Here is a 17,790-nt window from a genome sequence, read left to right as displayed (position 1 = left end):
TATTTTCCATATATTTGACAGTATATATTATACAAGGAACACAAATTAAAATAATCTCAAAGAATATAAAATTTACCAACTCATTTGATGCCTGATAGTGGAAGAATGAAAGATTTCTTTTTCCTGGAAAAGGCTATCTAATATACTGCTTCAAAAATCACAAACATGGATAACTGAAATGAATTTGTATACCGAGAGGTTATCTTGATGAAACTGAAGATGAGCTTTTATAAGGCAAGTAAAGTCGAAGGCGAGTATAGACATAGGAAGAACAAAATAAATGACATTATAGAACTCAGAAAGTCTATGCTGACTTTTATCAGATTATTTTTAATCTACCACTACAAGTAACTAAATGGAATCATCTAGAACTCCACAGTGTGGAATGCTATAGGAGAGAAGAATGGGGGGCTGAGAATAAATACAAAGTTTTCTGGAAGAACATGATCTCTTTTCCAAAGAAAGAAAAACATATATATGGTATTTCTTGAGCACCTATTATGTTCCAGGTACTGTGTCAATTGCTTTATATGCATTATCATCTCACTTAGCACTCGTAACATCTTTGTAAGTAAATACTATTATTGCCCTACTATAGATGAGGAAATGGAAGCAGAGAGGTAATTTGATCTAAATCAGGTCAGAGAGCAGTAAATGACAAATCTTAGACTCAACTCTAGACTAAGTCGCAAGCCCATGTATATTAAACACATAAAAACCCTCTCATGCTGATCTTAACACATTTAAATGAGTCGCCGCTGCTTTTCCATAATTAGATGTGCAATGCTAGAAGTCAGAATAATTTGTTCTTTTTAAGAGTTACTTCTTTTGTTACTGCCTTAACTCTAAAAGTAAATGGTCTGTTTTAAAACTAAAGTCCTTGTTTTCCCAGATTAAAACCTTGAGAGATCCTCAATGGAAAGTTGAACAAATTATGGGATATCCATACTCCAAAAATTTTGAAAGAGTAAAATGAATGAGTCCTATCCTATGGATTGCCCCAGAAGGATACGCATGATACACTGTTAGGTGAAAACAGCAACATGCAAAGACATATGATCCCCATTTGGTATACGAACGTGCACAGGAGTATGGGAAGATGTAGTCCATACTCCTAGCAATGGTTATCTAGCTGGACAGGAAAATCTATTTTAATTTCATCATTATAGTAATGATCTACCGTAACAGGCATGGATTACTTTTATAATTAATGATGAGTATAGAATAAGTTTTTTAAATTATTTATTTCTGAATATAATCTTTCTATATATCTGAATAACTTTTTCAGATCATCTTGTTTCTAATATTAGCTCTTTTTTCCTTCCACCAACGTACCACATTTGTATTTGTTTTATATATTAGACTTCCAGTTAAGATTTCCATTGAATGAAAGATTCACTAGCAATAATAAATTTGAAAATCATTGGTCCATATCACCTGATTTAATGATAGCTACTGAATACAGGACATTCTCTCTCTCTATATACTCATGAGGCTATGTGTACTACTAACATAAATAGATTCATTTTAATGAGAAATTTCAGATTGCTCTTTATTATGTTAAGAGTCATACACATACAGTTGAAAATTAAATATGAACTACGCATGAGTGACTTAACTTGAATAACCATTGTACTGATGACACAGAGAGAAAGAATAGTAATGTGCAGCCCAAGGTTTTGGTAATGAAATCACCAGATTACTGGTGATTAAAGGAAAATTCTACCCAACAACTTAGTTTCAAAGCATTCTAATGGAGTTGAAAATTGACAGAGCTAGAAAAGTCTGAAGCAAACCTAACGATAGTTAGAAAGTGCATACAGAACAAGTGCAGAAGTTTTCCCTCCAGTCTCTTTCAGAATAACCAGGAGACGGCTTAGCTCAGACTTCTGATTAGAACCCTAACCCCAATCCCACAAAGGTGGAAGAATCGTAATTATTTGTACTCCAGCTGCAATGTTACCTTAATCAACTGCATGCACTCCACTGTTTCAAATCTGGGCTGAATTTATAACAACCCTATGGTTAGCATAATTTGCAGTAAATTAAATTCAATTCAACAAACATTCACTGAGTACTCACTAGAATTCAATGGACTTTATGGGTTTTGCAAAGCCCACAAAGGTGCGTACAGTACAAGCTCTGCTCTTCAAGAACTTACTATTTAGTGAAGAAGATACATGCAAAACTCTGACAGAGAGCACAATATGATAAAGACTATACATACCAGGAAGAATACAAAGTATAGGAAAAATAAGGTAGGGAGCACATACACTAAATTCTAGCTTGGGCAGTGAGAAGGTTTCTGGGAAGAGGTAGCAGTTTGACTGAAGTCTGATGGTCAAATAGGATTTGTCTGTATAGTAGCAGGTCATGGCAGAGAGTCAAAGACCACATACTGTAGAGAAAGCAGTATGTGCCAATGGGTAGTAAGAGCGGAGTATGCTTCACAGACACAGAAAACAAACCTATGGCTACCAAAGGGGAAAGGGAGGAGGTAGGGATAAACTAGGAGTAGACGACTAACAGATACAAACTACTGTACAGAAAATAGATAAGCAACAGGATTTACTGCATAGCACAGGGGGCTGTATTCAATATCTTGTAATAACCTATGATAGAAAATCTGAAAAATATATACCTAGCTGGATCACTTTACTGTACACCTGAAACTAACGCAATATTGTAAATCAACTATACTTCAATTAAAAAAAAAAAAAGAGTGGAGTACGCTTACATTCCTAAAAAGAAAAAAGAGATGAGGAAGCAAAAAGAGGTTAGGCCCAGATCAACAATGGCCAAACATGAACATGATTAAAATGTACGTTTTAGACTCACAGGTATAGAGAACAAACTAGTGGTTACCAGTCAGGAGAGGGAAGGGGGAGGGGCAATATAGGGGTAGGGATTAAGAGGGACAAACTTAGTTATAAAATAAGCTACCAGGATATATTGTACAACACAGGGAATATAGCCAATATTTTGTAATAACTATAAATGATTATAAACTTTAAAAATTGTGAATCACTATATTGTACACCTGTAATTTATATAATATTATATATTAACTATACTTCAATAAAAACTTTTTTAAAATATGCTTTAAATCACTCAATGGTGCATTCACGAGTAAGAAAGAGAAAGGAGTTGCTTCTGGTGGAGTATTACAACTGTATAGCCCTTATTCTTTAATTTAATTTAAATAAGACAGGATTTCTCAAGATCTGTAATTTGAAACAGATATTTTATTACATTAGATTATATGGTCAATTTGGGGGAGAGGAGTGGTCAGTGAATTTTTTTAGTGAAATCAAGGAAAATGATGATGAATTAAGCTGCCTGGTTAGGGAATGTGGGAACAGAAAAATAATATTGTCCTGGGACAGAGGTGAAGCTAGGGAAGGGACTACACAAGGGAGATGCCCAGAAGGGCATTGTTGGATGACCTATCAACACCAATTGGAGGGTTTCAATATCTCCAATTCTCAGTCTCACAGTTTCAAGAATTTATATCTCCAAATCCAAAATTAACATATTGATGAATATTAATGATGTTAATATTCATATTAATAAATATTTCTTTTCAACAAATCTAAGCATCCAAATATACCTCTGTTCTCATCAGAGGAAACTCTCTAGCCCTTAGCTTATTTGCAGGACAGATACAATGCACAATCCTGTCTACTGACTCAGCCTAGAGCTCCATGCATTCCTCTAGACGGGAGGATTGGAAACTCACTATTTCAGAGGTGGCTTCATATGAAAGTCATCACCAATCAACACAGTTTGAGCTGAGGTGCTTTTAAAACATACAAATATACAAATAGTTCATGCAGCTCTATGTCAAAAAAACAAACAACCCAATCAAAAAATGGACAGAAGATCTAAATAGACATTTTTTTTTTTTTTTGCGGTACGCGGGCCTCTCACCACCGTGGCCTCTCCCGCCGTGGAGCACAGGCTCCGGATGCACAGGCTCAGCGGCCATGGCCCACGGGCCCAGCCGCTCCACGGCATGCGGGATCCTCCCAGACCGGGACACGAACCCGTGTCCGCCACATCGGCAGGCGGACCTCCAACCACTGTGCCACCAGGGAAGCCCTAAATAGACATTTTTCCAAAGAAGACATACAGATCGCCAAAAAAGCACATGAAAAATTGCTAAACATCACTAATTATCAGAGAAATGCAAATCAAAACTACAACGAAGTATCACCTCACACCCGTCAGAATGGCCACTATTAAAAAGTCTACAAATAATAAATGCTGGAGAGGGTGTGGAGAAAAGGGAACCCTTCTACACTGTTGGTGGGAATGTAAGTTGGTGCAGCCACTATGGAAAACAATATGGAGGTTCCTCAGAAAACTAAAAATAGTTAACATATGATCCAGCAATCCCACTCCTGGGCATATATCCAGAGAAAAATATAATCCTAAAGGATACATGCACCCCAATGTTCACTGCAGCACAATTCACAATAGCCAAGACATGGAAGCAATCTAAATGTCCACCAACAAAGGAATGGATAAAGAAGATGTGGTACATATATACAATGGAATATTACTCAGCCATCAAAAAGAATGAAATACCATTTTCAGCAACATAGTAAGTGAAGTAAGTCAGATAGAGAAAGACAAATATCATATGATATCACTCATATGTAGAATCTAATTTTTTAAAAAATGAAACAAATGAACTTATTTACAAAACAGAAACAGACTTACATATACTGAAAACAAACTTCTGGTTACCAAAGGGGAAATGTGGGCGGGAGGGATAAATCAGGAGCTTGGGATAAACATACTCACTACTATATACAAGATAGATAACCAACAAGGACCTACTGTATAGCACAGGGAACTCTACTCAATATTCTGGGATAACCTATATGAGAAAAGAATCTAAAAAAGAATGAATATATGTGTATGTATAACTTAATCACTTTGCTGTACACCTGAAACTAACACAACATTGTGAATCAACTATACTCCAGGAAAATAATAAAAAAAAAAACCACCTACCATTCTAACACCGTTTTCAAAGGCTTGCCGGGTGAGTGGAGCTGGTCCATCCACAGTCTTGCCATCATCATCTGGGCCCCAGCTCGCACTGTAAATGTGCACATGCTGAGGATTGAAGCTAACTGATTTTGCTTCAACCATATCCGTGACATCTCCATCCAGCATTCGAACTCCTGTAAGACAGAAAGGGGAAGTAACTCTATCAGAAGTTTCACCCAAACAGACCAAGATATATTTCAATTGTAGCATTTTTTTTTTTTAAGGAAAGAATAACCTTTAAATCAACACTAAGTCAGCATATGTTCCTCAGAAAAGGATAGTGCAAGACTTTTCTGAAGCTTTCTTGGGGGGAAAGGAAGTTACATTCCATGTAGAAGAGCAAAACTTCTTTAAAAACGTTTTTAGCCATTATTCTCTTTTTCTAAGTTTCCACATTATTTCCCTTCTCTTTATCTGTCTTAAGGGATAGGTTTGTCTCTTGACAAAGGGAGCCTCAAGCAATCCATCTTCCCTAAACTTCTCTTCATTAGGTACCTTGTGCTCATAATTGGTATAAAACATTCTAACCTCAGCAGTCTTAGAAATTTGGAAAGCCGCCAAGTTAGAGTGGTCCAATTTCCTCCATATTTAATATTATTTCCTAATCTGAAATACTGATGTGAACTTAAAGTATTACTTCTTTGCCAAGCCAAGTTATTATAAGTCAAATAATAAATGAGAATGCCCTCTGTGTATGTTACACATCAAATAATTCTCAAAGGGTTTTGGCAATGTTTAGTCATTAATCTTCATGTAAGTATTCCCACCAGACAGATAGGAATTTATTATTAACCTTAATTTGCAAAAATAGACACTAAGATACCAAAAAAAATTGTCAAATAAAAAGCTTTCTTTTTATTTTACAGACATGCAATAACAACAAAACACCTAATAAGTAAACATATCTTTCCTTAAGCTGAAGCTAAATACCATCACTGAGACATTGTATTATTTTAAAATTATGTCCTTATAGACCAAATTTACTCCTTAGGAAAACGTTATCTAGTAGGATTTCAACTTTCTTTGGTTACCAATAAATGAGGATTAAATAATAAAACCCTAAATCAGGCAGCTTTAGAGCCTATGTGGTTTGAGGTCAGAATTCTGGTGGAATATAAAAATATTCTTGAAGGAACCATATCTTCTTTGTACTTTTAAAAAAATGTTAAACTTTTAACTATAAAATAACAAACACAGAAAAACAGAAAAAATGACAATGAACCCGGATACAGCCAGGACTCAACAACTGTTAACATTTTGCCACATTTTCTTCATCTAAAAATATAAATATTAGGCTAAACCATTTTAAATTACATGACAGATATGACACTCTGTCCTTTCATATTTTTTCCAACAAAAGGGGGAAACAAACACCCACTCTACCTTAAATTTCCCCAAAGCATCCCTAAAGATGTTGCATTTGGCTGCTCTATCTCTTGACTATCTTTTCTTCTAGACTTGTGTATTTTTAAAGGAGATGTATAGAAACAGGTGATGTGGAGAACAAAGGTTCTGAACAAGTCCATTTAAAAATTATGGAATGTAAAGCATACTTAGAAAGCTTTTCAGCAGTTTATTTTGTGGGAGGAAAATACCCAGCAGGACGCTCTGCACATACTGGGTCCTCAGCAGCCATTTGAATATTCAAAACTCATCTGCATGGTTTTTACCAAATAAAGAGGAAATATTTCATATTCTTACTTCTATTTAAAAGCATAAAATGGAACTATTTTACCACTACAAGGAGGCCTGAAATAAGCGAATCAGTATGTCTAAACACAGGAGTGTCTACACAGCACCTGAATTCAGTTTCTACACCGTGAAATTTATGTGACGTCCATGAAAACATGCTTGATAAAATCATATCTAGAGCATAATATTAATTTTCTGACCAAAAATTGATAAGGATTTTATTTTCTCAAGTTTAAAAATGAAAGGTTACTTTTTCTTCATTTAACTAACTGCAAGCCTTCATGCCTTGGGTCTAGGGGTTAAATTTATAATTTAGAATGTTTTTGCTTTTAGGATGAAAGAACATTTGTCAGGCATTGCCATTCATTCATTTTTTTAGAGGTCTTGTTTAGCTAGGTCAGCAGTTTATCTGTGAACTTCACAAGTTCATCCCTTCACTCCCTCAAGGTCAGAAGTGCTGGGTTAGTACTGAATAGTAATGATAGGGACCTGGGTGTGTGTCTGTGTATGTGAGTGTGTGTGTGCTGGACAGCAAGTAGGGTTGACTGGACAGCCACTGTAGTCATCCAGCTATCCTGAGGAGAGCAGGGGCCTCCAGCACCCTCACTATTCTTCAGAGGATGTCTGTCTCCTTTCCATAACACCTCCATGAACCTTGCCCTTGATACAGAGCAGATGCTCTCAAGAGTACTGCTAATTACTGGTTAATAAGCTGCCACACTCTAGGAATCCTGGTGAAATGAAAGAAAGAAAGAGGTCAAATTTACTGATGGAATGACACAGAAGACAGTCTCAGAAAACCTTTTCTTAGCACCGTCATTATATACCCCAATTATTTCATGTTATAAGACATCTACATTAACCTTAGAAAGGACTATCATTTCTATTTTTTAGCTCCAACTCTGTTTACCATTTGGAAACAAATAGTATATTGGAAACAAGGATGTCAGCCTGGTTCGAGGAGCTTCATCTTATGAAACCCTTCAGGAGATGCTTCGAGGAACACCTTCAAAGCCAGTAGGATCTATACCATCTCTCACAATGTTTTCTTCCCATTTGTGCGTGGCTGTGTCACCAGGCTATACTAAAAAAGATGATTACAAATGGGAAAGTAAGAGTTTGTTTTATTAATATCTGAATTTACACTGCTTTGGTTGGTCCTTGTAGTAAGTATATGTATATTTGAGCTTGTGTATGTGTGTGTGTGTGTGTGTGTGTGTGTATATATATATATATATATATATATATATATATATATAACCTGCAATTATTAATGGTAATAGCATTACTATACTCTGGGACTACAAAAGGAGATTTTACTATTTACCTTTTAATTACAATTAAAAGGAACTTTTTGTAAAGCCTATGGGAAAGAAAAAAAAAATTTTCTGCTTTGACAGAATTTCAAAATGCTTCTTTCCATAGAGATATTATGGCCTGTTTATATCCTTAGTTCTTTCTGACCCAGGTACCAATTGTACAAGTTGGTATAGATGCTAATGACCCCATCTTCGTTATTGGACAACCTTTTCTCATTCCTGTTTAAAGAAAGAAATATCTGTGTTTGCAACGCTTTAGGGGGGCCACTTAATAACGCAGGTTAACACAGTCATTTTGCTGTCAGCAGTAGTTGAACTCCATTATGCAAACATATGCCTGTCTTTAGTTCAGAAAAGGGTTCTGAAAACCAGTTAGGGTGAGAGCTCTTGGCTTGTTTCTACATCCACTCGTGTCTGTTTCCCATACCTCCGATCCTGGCGTTGAAAGCAATGCCAACTGTGCAGTGAGAGTTGTTTGCTGCGGCGGCCACTTCTCCAGCACAGCGGGTCCCGTGCCTGCAGGGAGAACACACACACTTTCTAAAGGAAGACACCTCATTCTCCCAAACTCAACACATCCTCGACACCACTCAGACTTCAAAGTGGTGAAGAATGTAGCAAGCTGTAGGTGTTTCTGGAACTTCTTACCCAAGTAGCACTAAGTCTGTCCATGGCAAACGTTTACACTTACACTTAATTACATTCTGTTTTGGATTACATTCTTGTATGCTTATTTTTGATATCTTGCTTTCCCAACCAGAAAATCTCCTTGAAGGCTAAAATCAAGTTGTATGTTCCTTTGTATTCTCTGAACTTTCGATGTCCAATATGGTAAACGCCAGCCACATATGGCTAATAGGTACTTGAAATATGGCTACTGTGACCACATCTTAATTTTTAATTTTAATTAAATTTAAAAACAAGTACTCAGTTCATTTATTACAAAATGTAAGAATATGGGTATGAGAAACTACTTTTTAAACAGGAAATTAAAATATACATCAAGGATCTCATCTAATGAGATCTCATCTCATGAAGAAAATTCATCATCTAGGATGGGACTGCTGTAAATACACACTGGATTTCAAAGATCTTATGTGAAAAGACAACATAAAATAATGCATTAGTAGTTATTTTATATCAATTACATGTTGATATACTGTACTTAATAAAATATATTATCAAAACCTATTTTACCTGTTTGTGTTCACCTTTTTACTGCTTTTTTAAGATGTGGCGGCCAGAAAAGTACAAAATTTTTCTGAAAGATATTCCCTGTTATTTCTCACCACAATAACTTAGTTCTTTAATCAGAAAAATCATTTAGCTGAAAGGACTTCTAAGATCTTATCCAAGGATGGCAAAGAAGCGTCAAGTGCAAAGGACAATCTGTTTAGAAAGGGTGGCCTAATACGGTGTGTGCTGAGAACACTTCTAAGGCATGGCTAAGCCCAGAGAAAGAACGCGAGGACTGACGACTAATGCTTGCCCTGGATGCGGGAGCGGGACGTGACAACCACTGTGGTGTATTTCTATGCTAATGAAGTCAGTGCTCACCTCCCTTCCCACATTTTTAGAGATGAGGGCACTTAAGGAGGCCCTGAGAAGTAAAGAGATCTGTCAAAAATAGCCCAACAATGACTAAAACTCAGGACCCCAAATTCTGTTCTGGTACTTTTTATTTTACAGCATATTCTACACATTCATCATGGGATATAACTACTGTCTATGCAACTATAAACAAGTAACTGCTTACAACTGATAGGTACACACCAGTTCACACACCAGAGATATATCCTGCTTTTTCCACTTAGTAATATCATGCATCTCTTTTTATGTAAAGATTAATCTATATATCATTTAAATGGTTACTATTATTCTATATAATCTTTTATATTTATATAGAAATGGCATATACCTACATACATATACCTATATATGTGTGTGTGTGTGTGTGTGTATATATATATATATATATATATATATATATATATATATATATACACACACACACACATCATAATCTTTACTTCTGGAAATTTACCCATTTTTTCACTAGTATTAATGAGGCCACAAAGAACAGTTTTGTATATACAAAATTTTATATACCTTGGGACAAATTTCTAGAAGTGGAATTACTGGATCAAAGAGTACAGAATATACTGTCACACTGTCAACAGAAGATAAAAGTAGTATAACCGAACCTCATAAAAACTGCAAGACTGATAAATAGTACTACAAAACACCAAATTTTAATTAGTGACAAAAAAAGACAGGCCATAAGCCAAGTTGAATGACAATATGAAGAACGGAGAAAATATCTGGACGAACCCCTGTGTACGTAAACCCCTATGTATGAGTTTTCAATCTTTTTCATCCTTACCAAGCAGACTTGAAAAATATTATCTCATTGTTGCTTCCCTCTTTATCCCTTGATTCCATTTGATGTTGTACATCTTTTCAAATATTTATTAGCTATTTCTATTTCTTGCTTTCTGAATAACGCCTTCATGCTTTTTGCCCATATCACTTATTGCCTTTCCATCATACCTGTTGCAAATATATTTCCAAATGCTTTATTTGGAACGTAACAATCTTATTTATGGCAGTTTTAGGTTGTCACACATAGTTATTTAATTTTGATGTACTCATAATTATCTTGCCCTCTGATATTTGGTTATACACTTTAATCATCAGAAAAAATGATCTCTTTTTTAAAAAAAATATTTTTGTAAGCCCCAAGCTAGACTACTAATTTTCCTCTGAGCATAGTAATTATTTACTATGAATCTTCATTAGCCTCTTACTGCATATTACTTCATGGTGTAGGTTATTTTTATTCAAATGTCAAATTCCCTTTATGAGTCTACTGTTTTTATACTTCACTGGCTCTATTATTAATTAATGCAAGTTCTACAGGATCATAAGGACCTATGGTTTTAATGTGGCTCTGCTTTATTCTTTGGCCCATGGGTTATTTAGAAGTATGATTTAAATTTTTCAAACGTATACAGGTGTTATGTTTTTTATATCGATCAATAACTTGATTAACTTATGATAAAAGAATATAATTTTTATGAAGCAATCATTTGAATTTTGTGAGCTCACAAAATGGCGAAGCATATGATCAACTTTTATAAATGTTCCATGTGCTTGAAAGGATGTGTATTCTCCAATTGTTCCATATAAGTCCATTATGCCAAGCTTGTTCATTATATTGTGGATTTGTTAATGTTCTTTGCAGTTCTATCAATTTTTATTGTGTTTAGAAAGGAATTATCAAGTCTTTCTGGTGAAACAAACTGTTTATGAATATGTAGTAACACTGTGGTTCTTGCAATAAAAATTAAAGATATCTGGTTAATATTTAAATTATAAACCACTTGATCCTTTTAGTTTCAAATATTCTGTGTTCATATTAGTATGCCTCATAAGTAGACTATGTTTTTTTGAAGCTAGGCTATCTTTGTCTTTGACTCAAGAGTCAGTCCATTTACAGTGTCTATGTATTCATATATTCATATTCATTTCTGTATTTTTTACCCTGTACCAGTTTGGATGTTATATTCTATTATTTAATGGTTATCCTAGATATTTGATAATAGATAGCTAAGATCACAAACACTAAAGTTATTAATACTTTTTTCACCTTTTCCCAAACAATGCAGACTTTAGAATGTTTTAACTGATTATCCACCCCTTGACATGATCCCCCCATAATTATAGTTATACATTGGATTTTTTAACTCTAGAAATCACCCACTACTGTTCTACTTTAAACAATCAATGTTTGCTTAGATTTACATTCTTTGCTCTGTTTATTTTTGTAGCTGTTATTTCCTTCTGGGATCACTAATTTCTTTCTGAAGAACATTCTATAAATGTACCCATCGGAGAGGCTTTCGGTAGCCTCAGAAAATGACTTTATTTTATCGTTGTTCTTAAAAACTAATTTCACTGGATAGAGAATCCTAGACTAACGGCACTTCAAAGATGCCATTCCACCAATTTTTAGCTTCCATTGTTTCTGTTGAGAAATCAGTCATCTGGCAATCTAGTTCTCTCTGGATGCTTTTCAGATCTTTGTCTTTTCTATTCTGCAGGTTCATGAAGATGTTATATGTATGTATTTTTAAACATTCTTTCTTGGAATTCCTAAACCTGTAGTTTAATATTTAAATCTTCAGAAGTCTTAGCTAGTCCCTTTGTAAGCTAGTACCTTGATGCACTGCCTTTACATCATTCTATGGTTCCTCCTATCAGAATCCCCGTTAAGCATACATTAGACCTTTGCACACTGTCTTAATCTTCAATCTCACCTTCAGGCTTCCCCTATCCTTCTCTCTCTCTCGGCTGTGTTCTGTGTAACCTGCTCAGTCCTATACTTCACTTGTCCTATCTTCGGCCATGACCAACCTGCTATTTACTCCATTCACTGCATTCTTCTTTTCCGTTATTTATACGTTTTACTTTTTAAAGCTCTTTTGTCAAGTCCACCCAGTTAATTTGGATAATCAATTTTTCTTAAAAATGCTTTTCAATATTTATTTCTTGATGCATATGAATTATATATAATAATTCTAAATAGGTGAATCTAATTCTGCTGTTCGTTTTTTCTATTGGCTTGTGTTCATGCTGATGTTTCCCCCATGTAGTTGGTGAATTGTCAAATTAGGAGATCATGTTGTTTAGGCTTTTACCTTTGTGAATTCCTTGAGGATGGTATGGAAAACTCATTGTTTTAAAGAAGATTTAAATTCACTTCTAACACATATTTTGGGCTACACCAACCAGGACCTGTTCCACCAAATTAAAAATGGGGGCCATACAAGTAATATGGATTATAGGTGCAAATTCCACAAGAGAATTTAGTTATTCTCCAAGGTAGTTATTTATTTATCGTCCTGCCCTATGTATCACCCAGGGAGAGAAAGTCAAATACATCCTCTGTCTCTCTGTGCAGGTTTTCTTTTTCTATGGTTATTGCACTGAAGATAGTACCTCAGGGGATCCGTTTTATGCAGAAAGCTTCTCTCACCCTTTGGACCAAGGCCTTGTCTCCTGCCATCTCTGGACTTTTAAAACTCCATCTCCAGTCTGGCTGGGATTGGTTGCTCACCCTGGGAAATGCCTAGTGTCCACCTGTTGCCCACGTAGTTGATAAATTTGCACTTTCTCAGAGAAATACTCTGGTAACCCATTAGCTCAACCATGCGCTGAAAAGTTCTTTAATATTTTCCCATGAGTTTTAGATATACTGTGGTAGGAGAGATTTAATTGAATATCTGTTCTACCATATTACTAAAAAACAGAAGTAACATGGTTCTGTATTTCTAAAATGCAGTAAAGCCTTGCACTTATTATGTGCATCGTTAATGTACAGTGAACGTTTGTAAGTGAAGAACAGCGTGACTATTTTGTTTATAAAAACATTTCTTGTAAAGATTTCTGTACAGGGCTCTACATCATAATACATGGGCTATTTTGGGGAGACAGGGAAGTTATACTGCACTGTTGACACTTATATTTTAATATCATTTAAATCATATATTGCAGCATACTGTAATTGAGGGTCCAAACTGCCAACTACATTTAAACAGCCCACTCTTTAGATGACAATGATCATTGCTCCAAGTAAAGTACTAGTCATCTTTTTTATTTTTATATCCTAGTTGGACTCTGTCTTGACATGGATTTTAAATAGATCATAGAACAATGGATATCATCATGACCTATTCAAGTACGGGAACATGATTCAATTTCTTCCTTCTCCTAAAGAACAAAAGGGTGGTTAGCAAAAAGTATACTCATGATGTCAATAAATATGAAAGTCACAAAACAGACAAAAGTCTGTTTTTCAGTTTTATTTTTCTTCAGAGATGACAGATTGTGAGCATGTAAAGTATTTTCAGCATAAGAAGAAAATTTTAGTAGATTTTAGTCCAGAAAACAATATACTCATTAGATTATGTTCTGACCCACACGCACCTAAATGCAAACTTTACTAGCCATGTCCCACGTTATGTCCCTTGGAAATGAGTCACCTGTTTAGCTTTCTTGCATATGTTCACAATATTACTAAGACACATATTTTCTGAGACTTCTAGAAGATAACCCAATTATGTAAATTATAAGGATATATAAACCAGTGACTTAAATTGGACATCATCTAAAATAAAGCACATGTAGACAAACTAGGACTTAAAAATGCATCACTTCTCTGAATCTCTTAAGGGCATTGCTGCCAGGGCCCCTAGTAAGTGTAAAACGTTGTATTATATAATTTTTACTTGAATAAACCATTTGACTTAAAGAGCATTTTGATTTAAACATCATGTCTGTCTTTGTTCGATGGCTTTTTCTTACTCAGAAAAAAAAAAATTTTTTTTTGTCATCTGCTACATTACCCAACAAGAAACCACTGCAATTACAGGTCTCAACAAGTTTTACCTTGGTTATCTGATTGGAAAGATGGAAAATGAGATCAGAGAATGCCTGTTAACTCATTTCTATAATATTGTGAACACATACAAGTTAGGCGAAGTTCGTCTAGAGTATAAATCTGTGGGGTCTACTAAATCTTGCTAGGTAGTAAAATACCGCCTTTACTCCTTCGTTTGCTTTCTCCCAGTCCTCTAGTCACACTGCTTTGTGAACTTTTTTTATTTCAGATGAGTCAGTGGGGATGGAAATATTAACTCATTTGAGATTTACCATGGGTCTGAAAACAAGATGTGAATGAGCTCAGCGATGAACCAGAGACATCAGGACACATGCAAGAGGTCTCCAGTCAGTTATCACGACATTGCTTGAAAGTCAAACTTATACTTGTATGGAATCAAGCAATGGCAAGTTGGAGAAAGACTACTTTCTATTTCATTTCTTCCCTGGAACAAACATCTTCAGCTCTTTGTGGATTCTGGCTCTCCCTCTCACTGTTTCGATTCCCTCTTGACATCTGATGTGCCCATTCTCCTTGGCATGTTTTGATTCTGTTTGAATCTGAGTGAAAACCTTCCATCTGAGTCTACTTCGAAAGTCCCCTTAGAAGGGGAGAGGGGAGCAAGCCATAGGGATGTGTTTGAGGTGTTCTCCAATATATCACTCAGAGCTGTTTCTGACTGCTTGTGTTGTTCTTGATAATATTACCACTTTATATCACACTCTCCACTTCTCAAAGTATTTTAACCTCATCTGATTCTCACTTCAACCCTGTGATGTAAGCAAAACAGACATTACTTCTCTTATTTTACAAGTGAGAAAATTTAGTCAGTAAGACAGTGATAAACTGTGACAGGCCAAAGACTAGATCTGGGTCTCCTGGGTCCTTCTCTAAAGCCTTTTCACTCTTCCAGCAAGACTCACAAGGACCCACATTCCTAAGTCTTTGAATGATTGACAAGATTTCCTGACTTCTTCGCCTGCTACCCTACTTATTTTGTGAGGCAGAGGCAACTTTATTTCCTCATTACTATTGATGACAGCATATTTGACAATATCTTTTATAGAATCCCCACGATCACTTATTCAGCTTGAGTTATAAGGAGGAAATGCTGGGAATCTTAAAAAACTTAAGAAGAATGGAAAATAGCTGAAAATGGATTTTTCACCCTGTCTTCAGCAAAAAGCTTAAGAAATATATTTTTTTAAAAAGGTAAATTAAAAATTTTAAGAAGGAAAAAAATCACACAGTCCACTTTTTGGTGATTAGTTTTTGTGAGATAATTAAGACAATAGCTTCTGATGTGACTACAATTACACATAGTCCCTGAGGCTTCAATGATATTAATTTTTTTTATTATACTAGCAAGAAACTCAAAATATACTAGGAAAATTCATTCAAAATAACTACTATGGACTGAATGTTTCTGTCTGCCCCACCCCTAATTAATTCACATGTTGAAACCCTAATCCCAATGTGATGATATTTGGAGATGAGGCCTTGGGGAGGTAATTAAGTGATGAGAGTGGTACCATCATGATGGGATGAGTGCCCTTATCAGAAGAGATACAAGAGAGCTTGCTTCCCTTCTCTCTCTTTGCCATGTAAGAAGGCAGTCATCTACAAGCCGAAAACCAAATCTGCCAATACCTTGATATTAGACTTCCCAGCCTCCAGAACTGTGAAAAATAAATATTTGTTGTTTAAGCCACCCAGTCTATAGTATTCTGTTAGAGTAATCTGAACTAAGACAATGACAAACAGATACATAAAATAAGATTATAGTCACAGACCTTTTGATAGCCTAATATTGAAAGAATTTTAAACATGAACTCAAACTGTGACAGTTTCTATACTTAGCAATACACATTGTGAATCCTCTTTTTGGCCCTCAGGAGTAATATATACAATATTTAAAGAAATTAATAAAAGTTAGCATTCATCAACTGCTCCAAAGTCTAACAGATACACTGCAGACAAGGAAAGAAAATGAAAAAATATATTACAGTATTAGAGTATTAGGTAGTAATAGAATACTACTAAGCATTAGCATCAGAAAATATCATATGTAAATGACTAGCAAGTATTAAAAAAAAGCTGAAGAATATTTCTTCTGGAGGGTTAGAAGTATTGCTAGTTTGACACACACATACATATACCCACACACACGAGTGCATGTAAAAACTGGTGAAATCTGAATAAGGTGTGTAAATTGCATTAATGTCAATTTCCTAGTTTTGATATTTTACTATAATTACATATGTTGTTACCACTGGGAGAATTTAGGTGAAGGATATGGGGGACTTCTACTATTTCTGAAACTCTCTGTGAATTTATGATTATTTTTTTTTAAGTTTAAAATTATTGTAGGTTTGAAGAATTTGTATAGTTATTTATAATGTTGGTTGTAATTCAAAAAGAATATTTCAGTCAGAACACAAAATATTGACAATAAAATAAATAAATCTCAAGTGGTCAAACTGCTTTAGAAGTGTTTTCTCACCTCTGCCATTTTCCCTCTTCCTTAACCTCCCCAGCCTAGTAAAATGACTTATTCACCATTAAATGAATTCATTGTTAACTATGCTAGCCCACGTTTAAAGGAAAGAATAAATAGCTTGATTTATCAGAAAACCTAGTTCTATACCTCACTTCTGTTGCTTTCCCAAATATAATGTTACATGGAATGATGAAGTACAGTAAAACCCACAGCAGGTTAACATATACACACTACTATATATAAAAGAGATAACCAACAAAGACCTATTGTATAGCAAAGGGAACTATACTCAATATTTTGTAATAACCTATAAACGAAAAGAATCTGAAGAAGGGGTAAGGGAGACAATTTCTCAGGCCTCCACTGTGGTGGAAAATGAAATCAGGCTGTTCACAAAGCTCTAACTATATGGAATAAAAACTAGTATGTAGGGCTTCCCTGGTGGCGCAGTGGTTGAGAGTCCGCCTGCCATTGCAGGGGACACGGGTACGTGCCCTGGTCCGGGGAGATCCCACATGCTGTGGAGCGGCTGGGCCCGTGAGCCATGGCCGCTGAGCCTGCGCGTCCCGAGCCTGTGCTCTGAAATGGGAGAGGCCACAACAGTGAGAGGCCTGCGTACAGCAAAACAAACAAACAAAAAAACCTAGTATGTATATATATATATATATATATATCTGAGTCACTTTGCTGTACACCTGAAGCTAACATAACATTGTAAATCAACTATACTTCAATTAAAAAAAAAAGCTCACGGCAGGCATTTATGTACACGTGTT

At 35.4% G+C, this 17,790-nt stretch overlaps 1 protein-coding gene across 3 annotated transcripts in view; it reads right to left on the bottom strand.

Annotated features, from left to right (window-relative positions):
* The window catches only part of PCSK5 (proprotein convertase subtilisin/kexin type 5), a 445,528-nt gene that overhangs the window by 278,404 nt on the left and 149,334 nt on the right, over positions 1-17,790 (bottom strand). For all 3 annotated transcript variants that reach the window (XM_049710824.1, XM_033440255.2, XM_004276376.4), the window contains exons 6-7: positions 8,500-8,588; positions 5,023-5,195 (exon numbers count right to left, since the gene is read on the bottom strand). In XM_049710824.1, coding sequence (XP_049566781.1) covers positions 5,023-5,195; positions 8,500-8,588 — 262 coding nt within the window. The remainder of the gene's footprint in view (positions 1-5,022; positions 5,196-8,499; positions 8,589-17,790) is intronic.

The sequence above is a fragment of the Orcinus orca genome, chromosome 6, assembly GCF_937001465.1.
Source record: "Orcinus orca chromosome 6, mOrcOrc1.1, whole genome shotgun sequence".
In the NCBI taxonomy this organism is placed as follows: domain Eukaryota; kingdom Metazoa; phylum Chordata; class Mammalia; order Artiodactyla; family Delphinidae; genus Orcinus; species Orcinus orca.
This window is presented reverse-complemented; position numbering and strand designations above follow the sequence as displayed.